Here is a 19,147-nt window from a genome sequence, read left to right as displayed (position 1 = left end):
GAAGAACTTTCTGATGGTAAGAGCTGTTAAGACAGTGGAACAGACTCCTCCGGAAGGTGGTGGACTCTCCCTCCCTTGGAGGTTTTAAAGCAGAGGTTGGTTTCAGGGGTGCTTTAGTTACAATTCCTGCATTGCAGGGGGTTGGAGTAGATGACCCTCAGGGTCCCTTCCAGCTTTAATTCTACCGTATGAAATGCTCTCTTTGGTCTGCATTCATTAGGTGAGCAGCTGCATTCTATTTCAGTTGAAGCTTTCAAAGAAGAAGAAGAAGAAGAAGAGTTTGGATTTGATATCCCGCTTTTCACTACCCGAAGGAGTCTCAAAGCGGCTAACATTCTCCTTTCCCTTCCTCCCCCACAACAAACACTCTGTGAGGTGAGTGGGGCTGAGAGACTTCAGAGAAGTGTGACTAGCCCAAGGTCACCCAGCAGCTGCATGTGGAGGAGTGGAGACACGAACCCGGTTCCCCAGATAACGAGTCTACGGCTCTTAACCACTACACCACACTGGCTTCAAACAGTTGTAAAGGACAGATTTACACTGAAAACATGGCAGTAGTCAATCCCATGTGGTCACCAGTATTTATTTTCCAGGAAAGAGTATTGCCAACAGAATCTTGGTTATGTAAGTGATGAGATGACAAAAAGCACTCCTGGTGGCTGCTGCAAACACTTGTGACTGCAGGAGCTGACCACATCCTTAACAGGCAAACGCTCCCCCTTATTAAATAGCAGCCTGCTATTAGAATTTCTCTCTTACATTGATTCAACTTCAGGTTATTAACCCCCACCCAGCCCACTATTGCCTAATAATAATAATAATAATTTTATTTGTACCCCGCCCATACAGCATATACAGAAACATAATAAAACATCAAACATCAAAAACTTCCCTGTACAGGGCTGCCTTCAGATGCCTTCTAAAGGTTGTATGGTTACTTTTCTCCTTGACACCTGATGGGAGGGTGTTCCACAGGGTGGGTGCCACTACCAAGAAGGCCTTCTGCCTGATTTCCTGTAATATTCCTCCAGAATATTCATACAGATGATCTAATGTACTGAGGACAAGTTAGGGCCCTGTTGATCTCCAGAAATTGACTTTCCACCAGAGGAATTACATTATCGTGAAAACTGACTGAAACAGATCTAGAAAATGTAGTTCAACTGTGTAGGCGATATTCATCTCAAGTGCTTGATCTCAACGGTTACTTAAGGTAAACCACCATATAAGGTGCCATTTTGTCCACAATGCCATGAACATCCACATGATGTTAAGCTTCAGTGACAGCAAAACAACTGTCAGCAGCAAAACAGTTGCCTTTTGTCTTGATCTAATAGGCCATTATTAAATTGTTCACATTCAGGTCACTTGTACAGCATCCATTAGAATTCCAGCTGTAGTTCCACATCAGTAGGTTAGCTGTTCCAAGACCCTAAGATTTCCGTGCCATAGCTTTTGTGAGAGAATCCAGCAGCTGATAATAAGAGTATTTTAGATCGTATTCCATGTCATACCAATAATTCACTGAGGGGGAGAAAAAGAAAATGACATAACTTATCATCTGTCTTTGGAAAAATTCATTTTGGCAGTTTTCAGCTCAACACAAAAGCTACAATTATTTCCATTGTTTGTCCCAATCTCAATAAGATAAGAATTTCAGACCAGATTAATACACTACACAGTAGCAATATGGTAGCCATTGGAAAATCAAACTATTCAGCCAATTTTAACTATGTTAATGTGACCAACTGAAAAACAGGAATTTTTCTGGGATGGCTGAAAACACCTCAATGGCTACTGCACTGCTAGTATAACATAGAAAGTGATCCTCATAAAAGGTGGTATTCAGGATACCACCTTTTAAGAGTAAGCCCATTGAAGTTAATGGACATGACCTAGGTTTATTCATTTCAATGGGTCTACAGAATACAACCGAAAATATTTTAAGACATCCAAGGGGCTTGGTGGTAGACATGGATTCAAATCACTGATCAGCAATGCTGTTGCTGGGTGGCCTTGGGCTATTATTTTAGCCTCAGTTTACCATCTGATGACCTTCAACATTAGTGTTCAATTGCATTTCTGGTTGTCCTGGAGCCAAGGTGGAGTGTTGGCTGCCTAGCACATGACAATGGGTATAACCAGTGCCTCAAATGAACTGAGAATATGCCCTACAATGTATCCTGAAATCTTCTGTAAATGTGCAGTAGTTGTTAATAAGCAGATTAATGTGTAAAAATCTGCAAAGGATAGGACATTTTAAAAGCCTCTGACCTAACATGTCAGGTTTATATAACAGACACTTTAAATGCTTTTGCATTTTAAACCCCTTTATATTAATAAATGAATCAGTAATCCACTTTATTCTCGTGTATTTGAATTTTGTTTAGTAGTCCTAGTCTATTAATTAGTGACAGGTACCTTCAGTTGGTCAGGGTAAGACTGAAAACACATTTAACAGTCACTTTGATTTTATTTATTCAATATCCTAAAAAATATACATATGGAGGTTTTGGTGAAGTGCAAATTTATGTTATGGCTTTGTTAATAAATTAAAAAGCAAGGTTAATAATCAATTTTTTTCTACATCAACAACTGGCCCTATTAGTACAATTAATTATTGCCGGGATACTCTTCTCAGCTCAACACCACAAGGTGGTGCTGATGCTTTTTATAATAACAATTTTGGACATTTTGTAAGGAAACAGAAATTAAAACAAAGGCACATATTTGAGCCACAGTACAGAATCTGCACAAGCAAAAATGAATATGCCCTTCTACCTGAGTTCACACAAAAGTTGTTGAATTGTGGCCCATGTTAATTAGTAAAAAGAAAAAGGAGGGAGAGATTTGAATTTTCCAACTGAGGTCCCAAATTATCTTGACACTCTTTAAGCTTCATCTAATCAAACACTACAGCTTGGGTCCCGATTTGCCATTCCACAAATGCAAAGACTCATTCCATTTGCAGAACAGTCTTTGATCCAGAGGAAGCTCTTTCTGGTGGGAGGCAGTTTTGGCTGACTCTCCTTTCCCCTTGCACCTTCGTGCATCATCTCCCATGCTGCTCGACACCTCCCCCACCCTTCCACTAGCAGAAGTGTTTGCCCACAAGATCTCCAGATCCAAGCCTATATGTAAAGATAGCTAATTTGTGGCTGGAAATGGGATAAAGAAATCCAACTGATAGTAGACTAAGGGAACCACAAAACATATCTTGAAGGAGAAACATGACATGTGAAATTTGGTGTGCTTGTGCATGCCTCACTGCTCTCACCTGCTATGCAGCCGTGTGACTGCTGAACATGATGGAACCAGAGGGAAGGAAGATACAACATCTCTCCAGACTTCACAGTGCACCGCAAAGGCTTTGCCTGGGCATATTCTGGAAATCGTTCTAGATCTGGATTTAAAGGATCCAATGGAATCCAGGGCACCTATGAGGATGAAAGGTTATGGAACAAGAGAAATGCTCTATTTAACAAGAGAAATGCTGTATTCCTTCAGAAATTTCCTTATTTTGTGACAAATAGTTGAAAAACATCTAGCAGTGTATTCACTTTTAACTATTAGGTAACCCAACATTCCATTTTTTCCACCTCCCTGGAGAGCACCCATCTGTTGCCTAAAGCAAAATCTAAAGGTTGGGTGGTGGTGGGTTAGTGACAGGAATACTGGCATGTAAGAATGGATTTGCTAGGGTTGCCATACGTCCGGAATTTCCCGGACAAATCTGGAATACTGCAGTTGGCAGCAGTGTCCAGGCAGGAATCTCTCAAATGTCCAAGAAAATCTGGACATATGGCAGTCCATGTAGACAGTGCCGTTTTTGCTGATTTTCCATTTTAAAGGTTCAGAAATGGCATATTTTTTGGCCCAAAAGGGGGGGGGAGCTCTGTCCAGATTTTCATTGTTTGAAATATGACAAACCTAGATTTGCATGTGTACTACATATGTTTAAACTACCGGTACGTTCCTCCCCCCTTTTTATTTGGGAGAAGAAATTTTGGCTGACTATTGACATGCACATTAACTATGCATTAAAACCACCCCCCTATGATAATAAACCCTGTGATCTTCCCAGGCGTGTCAACCTGGGAAGGTAGCCCATCTAGGAAAAGGAAAACTCTGATCTTAAGCCTCTGCTGCCTCGCAGGATATCTTCAAGAGAAGAAAAGGCTAAGTAGTAAACCCTGTTTGGCCAAACTGTGAGAGGCAGTGAAGGATAGGCGTGCCTGGCGTGCTCTGGTCCATGGGGTCACGAAGAGTCGGACACGACTGAACGACTGAACAACAACAACAAGTAAACCCTACACAAATCTGGAGTGGAGTCCCTAAGATGGTAGGGTGGTGTCTTGTACACCTCCTTCCAGCAACTCCTGCAGCCAAGCTGGTGCCAAATGTATTGTTCTGCTTTCCTTTGGACCACATCAGCAAGGCTGAGAGGGGGGTCTTGTTGTCTGGGCAGCCCAGGACCTCCATACACACTGCCCAGGCTTGTGCCTTGGGGAGGTCACTTTGGTGCTGCTGATGCAGCAATTTGACTTCACCCCTGGAGGCGCACTCCATTGGCTATCAAGACAGGTGATTGCCAACAAGATTGCTATATATTGCTTATTATTATGAATTCTGTTTATATAACTTTTAATGTTTTGTATTGTATGGATATTATGTTATATATTTATATATACTGTGTATTCTGTTCTGTACTGTAAACCACCCTGTGGGCCTTTTCACAATTGATATAATATACATGAGCATGAAAAATACTCTGGAACAGTGCTCATGCAATTATGTAGTCACTGTTAGTATTTTTCATTCTCATGTATATTATATCAATTCAAAAAAAGATTGGTTAATGAAGAAATTACGTATCTTTCTACTCACGAGTGTTTGTTGAACTAATTGGCTGATGAAGAACTGAACGAAACAGTAGTTGCTATTCGGAAACACTGTTCAGCTGAGTTCAGAGTTAGACATCAGAATTGGACATTTGCCGATTATACAAAGCTTTACAAGCTTGATCTCCGCTGGGTAAAGTCTGGCACGGTGACTTATTCAAGGACTTTCAGAGACTTCAGTTTGATAGTTTTCATGTTTTACATCATTCCATAAAGTTTTCTATACTGTAATTGTTTCTGGCCATCGTGTTGCTTTTGATTTTGCTGAGTCATATTTTGCAACACGGGTTTGTTTGTTTACCTATATTTGCCAACAGCATTCTTACCCTTTTTACCCTGGGGGGTATATAAATACTCAAAAAAATCAAATAGAGGTGTGCTATGAAGAAGCCCGACCCAAAAAACAAAACAGACTTCAACACTTCATTCATCCCTTCTTAGCAGCTGCCCTCAGACAGTACTTAACACGAAAACCATTACCTTCTCTGCAGCTTTGTCATCCACAACTTCAAACGACCCATTTTCTGATATGTGGTAGGTTGCTGATGGATACAATTCTGAAATGTGAAGCATGAAAATTGTTGGAAGAGGGCATAGAACAGAGGCAAAGAGAATGTCAATGTTAAGCATTAAATATAGACTAAAATTATAGGGGTGGAATTTAGTTTAGCCAGGCACTTGTTGGGAACTGTCTTTGAGCGTAGTATGTTATAAAACCTGAAGGCAATCCAGATGTTAACACAACTGGACCTCCCTACCTTTCTCCTTTCCTAAAAAATAGCCACATATTTGTTGCTGCTACTAGCCACAATGTAGAAAAATTACACAAGCATTAAAAAAAAAATTCCTCCCATGGTTAGTATCAACTTCTTGGGCAGGGGGTTTAAATAGTGAACTAACCTGAGTGCAAAATATTAGAACCGCTTCATCCTGGATGACAATGATTTAAATTGTTACCCCCACCTCAGCTGCTTTTCAAGAAAGGAGCAAAGGCATGGAATCCTCAGGCCCAGGGGCCAAATGTGGCCCTCAGAGCTCTCTATCCGGCTATTGGGACTCTCTTTAGGCCACACACCCTCCCCAGTCAAACTCTCTCTCCTCAGGCCACTTCTTTTACTGGTCTTGCTTCACACCCAGCTTTTTTCCTGGCTGGAATGTGTCCTTGAACTCAGATAATGCCTCTCACTTGCCGGGATAGTGGATAGAGATTGGTGTGTGAAGAAACTAGCCCATTGTACAAAGTGAAAATTTATATTCAATGCTCTGCCCACTTTTTGTTTCTGACCCCACCCTCCACCCACTGTCATGAGCTGCTGGAAGGGGATGCTATCATCTTCAGTTATAAAGGAAATCTTCCCCCCTGCTGCATGTTAAAATGTTGCCTAAATTCATCCTCCTAATTCTAATTTCTCCCAAAATAATATTAGTATGCATCTTACTTCACCACCCTCTACTTCTCAGAATATGTACCATATGGGATGAAGGGACGATCACTTGGCGGGTGCAGCAGAAAATGTTTCTCTCCGGAGATCACGCAGTACAAGTTTTCATAATGGTCTTTATGTACTATGATTGGAAGGGGGGGGAATGAAAGGTTGGGGAAAGAGAAGGATAGTTTCTTTATCCTTAATACAGCCAGTGCTAAAAATACTAGCAGCAGTATGAAGCCTGTAAGAATCTGCATTTATACCAGCACTAGGTGCGATTGTTCTCTGCACACCAACCACCAAATTTTAGGCATTCGATTTTCCAAACTCTGCTTAAAATCTCTCAGATTGACAGATTGGCACTGAAGCTAGTGGTATGAAGGTCCATGTGGGGAGCAAACATGTGATATGCAGTGATTATAAAGTGCAAAAAGCCCTAGACCTCAGTCTAAACTAACTTCAAGGAAAGCCAAATTCAACTAAGTTGAGTACAGCTAGATGTTCAGAAGACACATCCAAGTTTTCTAAAGGGATATCTTTGCCCATCCTTGACCACAATGCCAATAATAATAAGAATACATTTATTTCATGGTACATACAAGATGTCACTGCAGCAGATTCTCCCAGCCAGAAATTAACAGCATCAGGCTTCTTTCCTATATGAAAAAGAAAGAAGTAATAAATCTGAGAAAAATAATTTGTGTGTTCTTACGCTGAAAGATCCCCAGATTAAGAACTTTCTGCAAAATCAATTTATTATCATCCTTTATTAATAAGCATGGAAGGACAGGCTACTAGGCCCACCTACACATTAAAGAACAGGTTTATACTGACAATGAAAGCAGCAGGGGACAATTATATTAATTCAACTCTGGCTTCAGTTTTTCCATTCTGAAGAGGAAGGTTAATCTGAAGCAAAGTTCCCAAGTATATAGTGAACACCCTTAAATAACAGAGATTTGGCTTTCTAAAAAAAATATTTGATTAAAAACGCTCATTTACTTTTATCAGAAAAGCACAGGTCTGACAATGTTGAGGTCTTTGTATTTCTATCCTGATTTTGCACTTCCCTGTCGTATGAATATACCTGCAAGAGTGGGGTACCCTATCCAAGAATCTAGTATCTACAAAAGCAGAAACCCTCTAGTCTTGTTGCAAAAAGGACCCACTGCTCCCAGAGAAAACTTCCTATCTTAAGCAGGCTTGCTGTTGCTGTGGTGACAATTGCTAGTGGAGGATGGAAAATATTCTTCCCTTTGCCTCATCCTCCAAGTCTATTAATCTGTAAGTACTGTACATCACAATTTGTACAGCTTAGCATTTGAATGGAAATTGCACATACAATTACAAAGCCATCAATTCATCTCTCTCTACAAATCCATGAATTATGCAATGTTTCAGAGCATTTCAAAGCCAGAATGTGAATTTTTGCTGCAGCATTCATCTCTCTTTTGGGCGGGCGGGCAATAACAGCAGAAAAGTGCATAACTTTAAACTGCTGGATCATTTGTAAGCACTGCATTTAAATGGACTGTACAAAATGTAAATAAAATTAAGCTTTTGATATTTACCAACTGCCTCACTCATCCAAGGTATGTCAGGCTCCACATCTCCCATAAGTTCAGGGAATTCTTCAGTTAAGTTCGAGCACTGCTTTTGCACATAGAACACCCCTGGAGAAGTTACTTTTTTCTCTACAATGTCCAAGAAAGCACTGAAAGGCATGTGTCGTTCCTCTGGCATAACAAACCAATCCTGATAAACTGCATCAGCATAACCATTTGGAGTTACTGCCACACTCACCAGCTTGGAGTTCATTATTTCCCTGCACCAAAATACATCAGACGTTCACCACTATGCAATAAATTGCAATCTAAATGCAGACCTCATGGCTACAACATGCAGCCTAATTTTTGGACTTTAATTTTTTGCCCCTCACACCCCGCCTTCAAACTCCTTGCTTTGTGTCACATCAAGTCTAACAAAGAACTATGTCGAATTTGAAAGCTTGCTCACTATTTTGTGATATTTTGGTTGGTCCTAATAAACACATTGTCTAGCTGTGGATTTTGGATTATTTTCTTACAGGTCTATAAACCACCTTTGCCTTTCAATGGTCATCCTGGTGTCTGATGACTTAATACTGGTGCCCACGAATTGAAAATACTTTCCCACCCCTTGTCCCAGCTCCCTCAGGTACAACAGCCTCCCTGAGCTCCTTCAGGAGGAAGACTAGGGTACTAATTCAATAAACAAACAAACAAATAATAAAACAGCCCCAACAGTTCTGACTAAATTTTCCCCTGTGAAGCTGATGACTTCATGGAGGGATTTGTTTTTGCTGGCAACTCTCTTATTAAGAAACATCATCAATAATTTTTTCCCCCAGTATTTCCATGCTGTGCGGTTTGTATTTGAAGCTAGGGAATGCCAGGCAGATTCCTACCTCAGGTAAGCTAATGTCCACTTCTTCAGAGCTGGCCAATGGTTGACTGCATTCCGAATTATACATGGCTTGTTTGGGCACACCCACTCCCGATAGAACTCCAAGGGGGATGGAAGGCTATCAAGATATGGCACAGAATCTGTGAAACTCAACTCTGTTCAGGCAAAAGAAAAAACGCTTCCATGAATGATCGTGCTACCATTTCAAGGACTGGCCTCATTCCACATGTCACAGTTAATCTTAACTATGGTTTAAAGGTGAGTGCACAGGGCTAAAACTGTGGACACTTCACTCCTCCCCTGTTGCTGCCGTGCTGTTGACAGCTAAGCCATTGTTTGGCTTAAGAGTTACATCTGAATCCAGACTCATGGTTCCTACAAACAAAAAATGAGTCATAAGCCAGAAACAAACCTTGGTTAGAACTTATTATTTGCTTGGAGCGAAGATCCTGGGCTCTTAAGTTCACTTGGCCTGCACCTTATTTTAATTCACAATAATAAGACTTTCTCAACAAGCTTCACTTTTCAAAATGCTGGGTTAGGCAAGGTTTGTTAATTATGCCCATGCAGATACCTGTTCAGCTTAGTTTCAGTTTGTTTTGGCAATTAGAGGTAAATGTAAAGGGACCCCTGACCATTAGGTCCAACTGCGGACAACTCTGGGGTTGCGGCACTCATCTCGCTTTATTGACCGAGGGAGCCGGCATACAGCTGCCAGCATGACTAAGCCGCTTCTGGCAAACCAGAACAGCGCACGGAAACGCCGTTTACCTTCCCGCCAGAGCAGTACCTATTTATCTACCTGCACTTTATGGTGTGATAATAATGATGATGGTGGTGATGTGCCCCATCACCTTCAGTAGCTTAGGGCCTCATCCAACCTAAATCCGGCCCTGTATGTGCTCTAACACACGTGCAAAACATGTGCTCGACCACTTATGGCCCTTCCCTGATTTATTGAAGGCTTGCTTGCTTCTGCAACGGGAAAGGGATGCCCCAGATAAGCTTCCGCTTTCCTCACAATCCCAAAAGCAGTAAGAAGAGAGCGGGGTGTCGAGTGAGTGCATTTTTCCGGGTCCAGAATATTTGCGAGGTATGGTAAATCAACGCGGTTGTTGTTTTTTTGTTTTGTTTTGTTTTTTTGCGGACAAACACCTAAACGGCAGCGGATAACCCGGTTGCACTCCGAGATAGAAATTCTGTCAGGGAAGCAACATTAATGCTGCCCGCGAGGAGGGCGACTAACCTCGCCCGCCCCCCCCTTCCCCTCCAAGTCCTCTTTCTTGCCCTGCGAAGGGCCATGCAAAGGTCCTCCCTTCCGCCGGCCTCACCCCTTGCCTCGGCCGGGAAAGCCTCCAGGCATTGCTTCACCGCCCGCAGCGCCTCCCCTTCCGTTTCGCCCTCCGCCATGGCGGGAGCTGCTGCTGCTGCTGCTGCTGCTGCGTCTCGGGCCGCCTGAGCCGCGTTTGGGTCCGGCTCGCGCTCCGCCCTTCTCCGGCGGCTGCCCAAGGAGAGGGCCGGCCTTGCCAGGCGCGGGAGAAACGAGGTCCGCGTCCCTACGGGCTAGCGAGAGGAGAGCTCCGCCTTGCCATGATGTCAAGATAATAAGCTCTCCTGGTTCGGGTTTATGTTTCCCACCAAAACGACAAGCCCGAAGGCAAAACAAAAAACTCAAAAACTTTGGCCAAAAAAACCCTCAACAACTTTTATTTCCCTGTTTGAAATATGGCAACCCTAACTCACACATCACCGAGAGAGGGGGGGGGGAGAGAAATGAGAGGGCATATTTGCATAAAAGTCTGTTTGTGCTGATTTATAAGTATAGCTGCATATTTGGAAATATTTGCTGTAATTTAGAATAGAAATGCATCAGGGATCCTTCTGTCCTTGCAGGTTCTGGCTGCCTAGAACAATTCACAGCTGTCAGTGGTGGTTCTCGCTTTCTTTTCTCATCTAAATTCTACTATAACATAACAACTTCATTGATGCATGAGGAGATTTATTGGTTTCTTGCAAGGTGGTGGTGGTGGTCTAAAGCAGTGTTTTTCAACCTTTTTTGGGCAAGGGCACACTTGTTTTATGAAAAAAATCACGAGGCACACCACCATTAGAAAATGTTAAAAAAATTAACTCTGTGCCTATATTGACTATATATAAAGTAATTCTCTTGAATAGGAATCAAATAAACACAATTTTTCCCACGGCACACCAGGCAACATCTCGCGGCACACTAGTGTGCCGCGGAACAGTGGTTGAAAAACACTGGTCTAAAGGGCCAGCCAGGATTGAGGCCAAAGTTTTTTTATTTTCAAGTTTGGCATGAACCTTGGGACATTTTGGTGCTGAAGCACCCAGTCAATTACAGTATTATTATTATTTATTGAATTTATACACTGCCCTATACCTGGGGGTCTCAGGGTGGTTCACAGAATAAAATCAAGATATAAAACCACAAAATACCTAATAAAAATAAAAACAACCACCCAATAGCCCCCTGTATCCTCAGTCACTGGTCAAGGGGGAGCAGGCTATGGGAAGCAAATTTTTGTTTGTAATAATAGAGCACCTATTACTTACTGGCCACTCTGACTAAAATTTGTGTAAACAAAGCAACAAAAACTGGAGAAAATGGTATTTGTGCCTCTGCCTACTCCTGCCCATGGAAGTTGGTTGTGGTTCAGCATTTGTTCTATAGAAAGGCAAGTAATTTTTGCTCTAAAGGCTCTTATAAACTAGTTGGTAGTGAATGTGTTTTGGAAATATAGGATCTGACCAATCCAGCATGATCCCGTCCACTGCAAAAAAAAAAAAAAAAAAGGTTAGCAAAAACTCCTCTAACACAGTGTTTGCTTAGCTGGATCCTGAATGCAGAAATGATCTTACTTGAACACTGCAACATGAATCTGAACACTGCAATGTGTCAAAAGAAATGAAAATGCTATTACTACAAAGGGCAAGGGAGGAGGGAAGGCCAGGAGGAGGAAGGGACAGAACTGTTTTGCTATACAAATGTGAAAACCTTAATAAACTATAAAAATGGAACAAGGCAATAGCACTGAGCAACAGCATGAAGACAGCTTAGTAACAAAGGTTCACACTTTTTTATTGCCACTACTTAAGACGCAGAGTACAAATGAATACAGAATTAAAAATAGCCCCAGAAAGGTGGCTCACAGTGCAAAACCCCCACAAACATAAAACAGTTGTTTCAAATAATTAAAAAAGAAGACATTTTAAAAGATTTCCCCCCTCTTAAAGCCAAGGTAGAAAACACACATTTATAAATAAAAAGTTTCAGGGTTGTTATCTCCTTTTAAACAAGCGGAGAATAGGAAGGGAGTGTTGAAATAACACAGGTAAAAGGGATGTTTATCTGGTGCCTAGACTTAACTTAGATATGCTGAGTAGACATGGCTTATTCCTTAAATTGCTGCTCCATGCATCACAGTCTGTGATCTACAGCAGATTAACTCAATATGTAAGCAGCCCAGCTCCAGAATATAATATACAAACAATACAGGATTCTGGATATTCTAGTATCTATAGAAAGAGTAATCTAGTCACAACAGTACCTGCCTGAAGGTCCACAAGGCAGCTATTCACCCCTCCAACTGATTGATTTACTTTTTAAAAATTAAAAATACGGGATGCTACTGGAGGTCCAGTGGCTTCACTTTTGTGTTGATATGCGACAACATTGTTTAAAATGCTCAGATGCATACACTGGCCATAACAGTAACTCTTTTTGCAGAAAGAAATGTATTCTGGATCAGTTGAGCAAAAGAGGAAGCTAATCCTTTCTAATAGTCCCAACTTTTAGAGGTGTCAATGAAAAGGATTGGATTAAAAAGTGGAGGGGGGTAATAACAAAATGGCCATATATTGTAGCACCAGTTGCATAAACCAATAGCTGGTGTAAACACAATTTTGGCTTTCAAATGTCTCCTGTGTTTCTGTAGAACCAACGAGAGGCCATTTTGTCCCATTCAAGTGTACAGGTATTTGTTCTCTTTTCTAAGGACTCTCCTTGAAAAAAGGAAACAGCATACACAAAGAATAAAATGTAAATTACACTGTACAGAAACATTTCAGAAAGCATGGATATAATATGTCAGCATGGCATCAGTGATGAGTTCATGGTACATACTTTCTCCATTACCTTAATACATTAATTTGCATGCAAACATTAAAAATCAGTAGACGTGGGCCAGGTTCAGATACTACATGCATTTCTGTTTCCATAACCCTTAGATATCTGTTGAAGTTTCCTAATAGGGCCAGCAAACATCTATAATAAAGCCAAATAATTTACATGCAGTTCAAAACTAAAAGTATAGCAGGCTGACATTTAACTATCAAAGTGTTTTCCTTAAGAGGAAACAGTCTTTCCTCCTGTTTCTTCTCAGCAACAAATCCTTGGGACAGAAAACAAGATAGCTAAGAAGCTAACACACACGAAATGGTTTCAGACAACTGGCTGGCTGAGGATAGTAACTCCTAAAACCTCCCCAATTCATGGATATAATAGTGGAAATGAAGGGCACATTAAAATCCTTCCTTCTTTTTTTTAAAAAGGTAACACCTAACAATTCTCATCTTTTCATTTACGTAAAATTCATTCTCAGTTCTACTTAACTATGTTCTGCCTCTTTCCTGCATAAGGACCATTTCAAAGGAACCATACTCTCTGCTCTGAACCAAAAGGATTCCTTTCCCTACTACTACTTTTCTAGAAATCTTGGCCGTTCTATTCCATGTAATATTAAAAACTACAGGCCTGCCCATACATTCTTGCATACTTACTTACTCAAGACCACAGTGCTAGTTCATTTCTACACCCATTTTCCACCTTGATCCATGAATACAGTGCTCAAGTAATTTGAAGAAAATTATTTTGCAGAAACGTTTTGACAGCAACATTGAACTTTGTTTGATATTGCCTTTCACCCATGAGAAACCCAGAGGAATCATCTACTGGGTAATTGTATCAATAAGCATTGAGGTATTTGTCTATCAACATCTTGATTCTGCTGTCACACTAATGCATTTGACAACTTTGGAGGTTAAATCAACACAAAGAACTTCAATATCTCTTTTTCTCATACAAGATGTCTGTGTTGGAAGTATGGCTCTTCTACCCTGAGTATATGTGTGTCTCAGAACAGGAAAATTTCCTGAGCATTGAACTTTTCACAGCCTAATGTGAACAGGGAAATAAAAGTTATTTTGCCTAAGACCTTTCCTGGCATGTACACTCAGAAACCAAAAAAGCCATCTCAATTTTCATTTAATAGATGTCCAAGGAGTATCTTTCATCTGACCATCCTATTCCTTTGCCACAGACATTGCTCTATTTCATGCTCGCTCATGGACGGAAAACAGTAGCAGAATATCAGTTCTGGTGAATGTATCTTAATCACCACTCAGAAAAGTATATGAGAGAGCAAGACTGCCAGGAAGTTCTGGGAGGGACATACTAAAAAGCACAAACAACATTCCAGGTCCCTAATCTTGCAGTTAATTTATGGATGGTTGGCTGTCCAGCCAGCCAAAAAGGGCTGCTCTGTATGTCCCTCTATAATATATTATGAGAGCCAACCAGTCCCAGAAAAGAGGCTACGCTGCAAGGTTCCCAGTCCTTCAGTGCAGTGAATGAAAAATCCCACATGAGAAGTGCAAGGGGGAAAGCTGATGAAAAAGACCCAGGTCACCAAAGCAATTTAGTCAGATGATCAGATGGACAATAGTGGATGCAGAACTGCTTTTTGACCAGAGAGAATAGCTATAAAAAAAATCGGTAGGATAGCCATTTCTGAAATACTTTTATCAACTAGTACTCTGGGAATATGGTTTGGTAATTCAGTAAACTTTGGGGGGGGGTGTTAATCTGAGAGACTGTAAATGAAAGAAGAACCTTCTAGGATAGCAATTTGAGAGCCACTAATGAGTTTGGCAAAAAAATGGCAAGACGTTTTCATTGAACACAATAAAACTCCATGCAGTCTCATTCCCACCCCAATGACCTGCTTTGTTTTTAATCGCAAAAAAGGAAATGAAAATAGTTACATGACAACTATCTAAATGTTCTGTCCAGTCACATTTGCAATTGGTAGTTTTCTGGTTTTAGCAATGGAAAGATAAAATGGGTCTCCCTCTTGGGATGCTAGGTACATCTCATGCTTCACTTGAACAGTACTTAAAAACGGGTGTCAGGCTCTCTTCACTGACAAATTTCTTTAAACTTTTGCTAGAATTAAACTAAAACTTTTTATCTAATTAATGCTATAGCAACCCTGTCTCTCCCCCCCCCACCGCCCAAAAACATCATCTGAAGAGCCCAGTATACAACACCAGTTGAACACCACTTCTAATAATAACTTTATAAATAGAATTTAACAATTCCTCAATTTAAAAAAAACAAAAACTCCTTAGTGTAGAGGTCAGGTTTTATATAAAATCTTGTACAGTTCTTGCAAAAGCATTCATGTTTGCAAACAGTCTTGTAACAAATCTCCGTAGCTTGGTCCAAAGGGTGTGCTGTCCTCTGGAAGCAAGTGCAGGTGTAGGTATATAGCATAGGTTTTTCTTTAAAACAGAAGGCAAAACAGGGAGAACAAGACTGGAATTTTTTTAAAAAAAGAAAAGAAAGAAAGAACCTATGAGTAAAACTTAGCAAGGCAGGCTGCAGCAAAAAGTACTTCAGAAATTCCGCCTGCCAATCTATGTTTACTGCAACAAAACTTGTGGGAAAGACATGGAAACAGTCACAGCTACAAAATGCATGTGAAAAGTTTAGAGCAATAGTCACAAAAATAAATTAATAAATAATCTTTAACACTGTACATAGATCGAGACAGCCCTGCAGAGGGAGTGACTGGTGCCATCTCAACATTTTTCCACCAAGTCAGCAATTTTAGGCTGAGCCACAGTCAACTGAGTCTGTATGATTTTTTGTTTTAAATGTTTTGGCTGGAATAAAGTTTCCAATAAGTTTTTCTTAACACCACGAAAAAAGAAAAAGAAGAGAGAGAAGTGGGCACAGAAAGATTAGTACTGTGACCAGCACATTTCTGGAAGCCATAAAATGACCCCCTCTTAACAGAACTGCTTGAGGGGGGAAAATTCACCATTGGATAAAAGTCAACAATAGCAGTCATTCCAGGTTTTCACTATGTTAGTTTTCCCTGTGTTGCTGTCAGTTTCTTCATTAGATGTTTATGCCCCTTAGAACTACTCTTCTTTACAGTTTTTTATCCATACGTCGTTCAACAGCTTGCAGCAACAGCTCAGAATATTGTTCCAACAAAGCAAGAGTTTGCTCATCTCCAAAATGCCGAGGACTGGATAAGGTGGAACCACTTCCCTCACTGACTGGCATTACAGTTGGGTCGTGTGGCTTTGCCAACACTTCTTTCTCCCTTTGAAGTTCTTTCCCTTCCTTCAGGGAATCTAGTTCTTTTTTCATCACAGAGAAGGTATCAGTCAAGAGGCCAGCAATCTCATTTTTATCGGCTGAAGACTCCATGTCAGCAGACACCTGCAAAAAAGTGGGGGTGGAGGTGAGCAATATTTTTTTCTTTATTTTAGAAACACAGCCTGTTCTGTGTTGAAGGCTTCTGGTTGGTAGCAATGAAAACAACAAAGTCCAGTGCTGTGATATCAACAGTGTAGAGTTTGAGGGTCCCTAACTTCAATCTCTGTAACCCCTCCTCTTTCTCGTATGGGAAAGTACCTGGGAGAAGCATGGACTTCTCACTTCAAGCAGCAGTGACCACAGTCATATCAGCTACTCCTCACACCTGACCCATTGCCCCTCCTGTTGCTTTTCTTTCTCCCATTCCACCTACTCTCCCGCAAGAAACTAAAAATAGAAACACAAAACTTTCAGCACATTCTCCCAATCAGTCTCAAGCATTTGAAATTGCTAAACATGTTGTCTGCTGGTTTCTCCATTAGATTTATATCCTCAGCAAACACCAAAGTAATAAAAGGTGTGATAAAACAATACATATTAAACACATATTTAACTACAAACACATGCCCTCCCAGCAGATAATTTCAGGGATGCCAGGAACCTTTCAGGCATCAAGCACCTGGGTAAATATGTTTACATTTCCCCTGAATGTTAAAAATGAGGGAGGCAGAAACACCTCACCAGAGAGGGCATTCCACAAATGAGGAACCACAACTGAGAAGGCCCTACCATGTTGAATTAATGCTCTGCACCAAGTGAGTCTGAATTATCATATATTTGTGTTTGAAGTGTGCAAAACCTCTTGTGCCTCATAGGAATTTTCATACATGCATGAGAATACCTTCTTGTCTGGCAACCCCAATCAAAATCAATTTAAAACAATAAGATTCAATCATCATTATCACGCTTTTGCTGACTCAGCTATTGAAAGCCAACCACTGAAAGTTCTGTCTCTCTGTAACATCTGAACTGGGAGTGGCCTTGCTGGGTCAGCATCTCACTAAAGTTTTAGGCTGAGTTTAAACCCTGGCAAGACAAAGGTTCTGCAGGTGTACAATGGGTTGTTTTTACTTATCAGAAATTTTCTACAGAAATGGAAAATATGGATTAAAATGTATAAAGGGCTGGTGGGGTGGGGGCTGGCATTTTGACGACAACATTGTGTGACCACTGCAGAAAACAACTATGTGCATGAGAAACAGAACGGTGATCCACACAACAACCCAAAGGGCTTATAAGTACACAGGTATCTGCTCCAGAACAAAAATTTAGAGGACCTTTGCTTGCAGTCTTAACCATATGTTTTCAATTTGTCTAATATAGATAATCACATATAAGTAGATCCAAGTGACCAGCTGGAATGAAAGTGTGACTTACCATATGGTATAGATGGATGGCCTTGCGCATACTGTCTTGAAGCTCAGACACAACGTGCTTGCATTGCTCAATGCTGACTGAAGAGCCTCCTGTGGGGCAGGGGGGAGACAGAATACAAAGGAGCTAAGTAGGACACAAGTACCATTCTAGCCCTGCCCACTGTCCTGAGACAGTGGAAAACCCTGCAGAGAATCTAGCCATTTCATACATCGGCCTTCCCCACCCATCTCAATAGTTCTTTAAATACTTGCATGAGACTGCTCATTATATACTATGCACTTACATGAATAGAGAGCAACTTCTCTCATAGGAGAAGTTGTTAAGCCTTTCAAGGGAGCCAGTCTGTGGTGTTGTGGCCTGCATTGCTGCACCTAGTGGCAACCAGGAAGAGGGCATTCTCTATAGCTGCACCTGAATATCTCTTCCCCCAGAGATATAATGAGCATTTCAGTGGCACATTTTTCTCTGGCTGTTAAAAACATGTGCTGTCAGAAATTAGCTTCATAGTTTTAAAGTTTCTGTGAAGCCAAAGCAGCCATCCCAAAGGGAGGCTGCTCACTGCACCATACACTGTGCTGTTGACCTAGCCTGCTTCCAAATCATCCTTCAATGGTAACAGGAATTTCTGCCACAACTCTGCATCATATGTGATTAAACCATTCAAACCATTCTGTATTTAGAGATAGAGATGATTTCCTGCCATCATGAGAGGCTGCACATTGCATTTCTGCTGCCAATCGTCGCTCCAGACTTGCCTCTTTCCAATCAGGAGGCAGATCCCAAGCATGATACAAGCAGGAAACACATGGTAGATTCCTCTGTGGAGGGAAATACTTACTCTCCAAAATTGAACTGAAGTGCAAGTGTAAAAGTCTACCTCCAAATTTAATTAAGAAAGCAGTGTTATTAGAAGTCTGGGAAATACTTGCCTGAACAAAGAACTTAACTATACATTAGGAAACACAATTCAAAGAGGCAACAAAGAAGCACATTTCTTTTATAAGCCTTGTAAGGGTGAGAAACAACATGGGGTAGAGGGATAATTGAGGGAAGCACATTTTAGCAATACATTGCTATCCTGCCCTTATTTAAAAGGCAGGCAACTTTGCCTGCTTGGTTGCCAACTCATTAACCAAGCAGAGCCTGACATCTGAAGGCATGTAGTGAGACAAGATGATAGACATACAAGTGGGATACACAAACACATACACAGGCATGATTCGACCTTTATTCTGTCCTCCCGCATCATAACTCACATGAGAGCCACTTTAAAATCCTCCTAGTAAATAATAAGTTAAAACAAAAGGTCTGTGGGTTTCTGAATTGGGGGGGGGGGCACACAAGGAGAGGGGTTGGTTCATTAAAGGTTAATGGTGCCAGCTAACACTCAGATCCACATGGTCTTCATCTTCTTGTTAATTTACAGTGTGAATACATTGTCTTCTATTATCTTGTCTATTACTCTCGCTAAATCAGAACACGAATTGTTCTCTTCTTATTGTCTGTGGATTTCTCCCATTGAT

The 19,147-nt window shown here is 41.0% G+C and overlaps 2 protein-coding genes across 8 annotated transcripts in view; both read right to left on the bottom strand.

Moving 5' to 3' along the window:
* Positions 1–925: 925 nt before the first annotated feature.
* JMJD7 (jumonji domain containing 7) lies at positions 926–10,295 on the bottom strand. Of its 4 annotated transcripts, none has more exons than XM_033145760.1 (8): positions 10,105–10,204; positions 8,775–8,928; positions 7,900–8,153; positions 6,928–6,984; positions 6,372–6,467; positions 5,382–5,479; positions 3,278–3,437; positions 929–1,524 (listed from the first exon to the last, which is right to left on the bottom strand). In XM_033145760.1, the coding sequence occupies exons 1-8, from the start codon at positions 10,181–10,183 to the stop codon at positions 1,433–1,435; spliced, it is 990 nt and encodes a 329-aa protein (XP_033001651.1). In that variant the 5' UTR covers positions 10,184–10,204; the 3' UTR covers positions 929–1,432. The 4 variants fall into 4 exon arrangements, with proteins under 4 accessions (XP_033001672.1, XP_033001665.1, XP_033001651.1 ...); XM_033145768.1 differs by having other exon boundaries at positions 931–1,524; positions 5,382–5,458; XM_033145781.1 differs by lacking the exon at positions 8,775–8,928 and having other exon boundaries at positions 926–1,524; positions 10,105–10,295.
* A 5,154-nt stretch (positions 10,296–15,449) lies between these two features.
* Positions 15,450–19,147, bottom strand: part of MAPKBP1 (mitogen-activated protein kinase binding protein 1) — a 111,712-nt gene continuing 108,014 nt past the window's right edge. For 2 of the 4 annotated variants that reach the window (XM_033145717.1, XM_033145700.1), the window contains 2 exons: positions 17,625–17,713; positions 15,450–16,310 (listed from right to left, as the gene is read on the bottom strand). In XM_033145717.1, the coding sequence (XP_033001608.1) occupies positions 16,014–16,310; positions 17,625–17,713 (386 nt within the window). In that variant the 3' untranslated portion in view covers positions 15,450–16,013. The remainder of the gene's footprint in view (positions 16,311–17,624; positions 17,714–19,147) is intronic. The other 2 variants (XM_033145708.1, XM_033145724.1) reach the window with 1 other exon arrangement.

Source organism: Lacerta agilis, chromosome 1 (assembly GCF_009819535.1).
Source record: "Lacerta agilis isolate rLacAgi1 chromosome 1, rLacAgi1.pri, whole genome shotgun sequence".
Classification (NCBI taxonomy): Eukaryota; Metazoa; Chordata; class Lepidosauria; order Squamata; family Lacertidae; genus Lacerta; species Lacerta agilis.
The sequence above is the reverse complement of the archived record's forward strand: the minus strand, read 5'-3'. Positions and strand labels throughout refer to the sequence as shown.

Excerpts from the sequence above, each read along its gene's own strand:
- JMJD7 (XM_033145760.1), bottom strand. The coding sequence starts at position 10,183 with ATGGCGGAGGGCGAAACGGAAGGGGAGGCGCTGCGGGCGGTGAAGCAA. Across the intron at positions 8,929-10,104 it reads TTTCCCGGCCGAGGCAAGGG|AGTTGAGTTTCACAGATTCT; the intron begins GTGAGGCCGGCG and ends TTGCCTGAACAG. Across the intron at positions 3,438-5,381 it reads ATGACAAAGCTGCAGAGAAG|GTGCCCTGGATTCCATTGGA; the intron begins GTAATGGTTTTC and ends TCATCCTCATAG.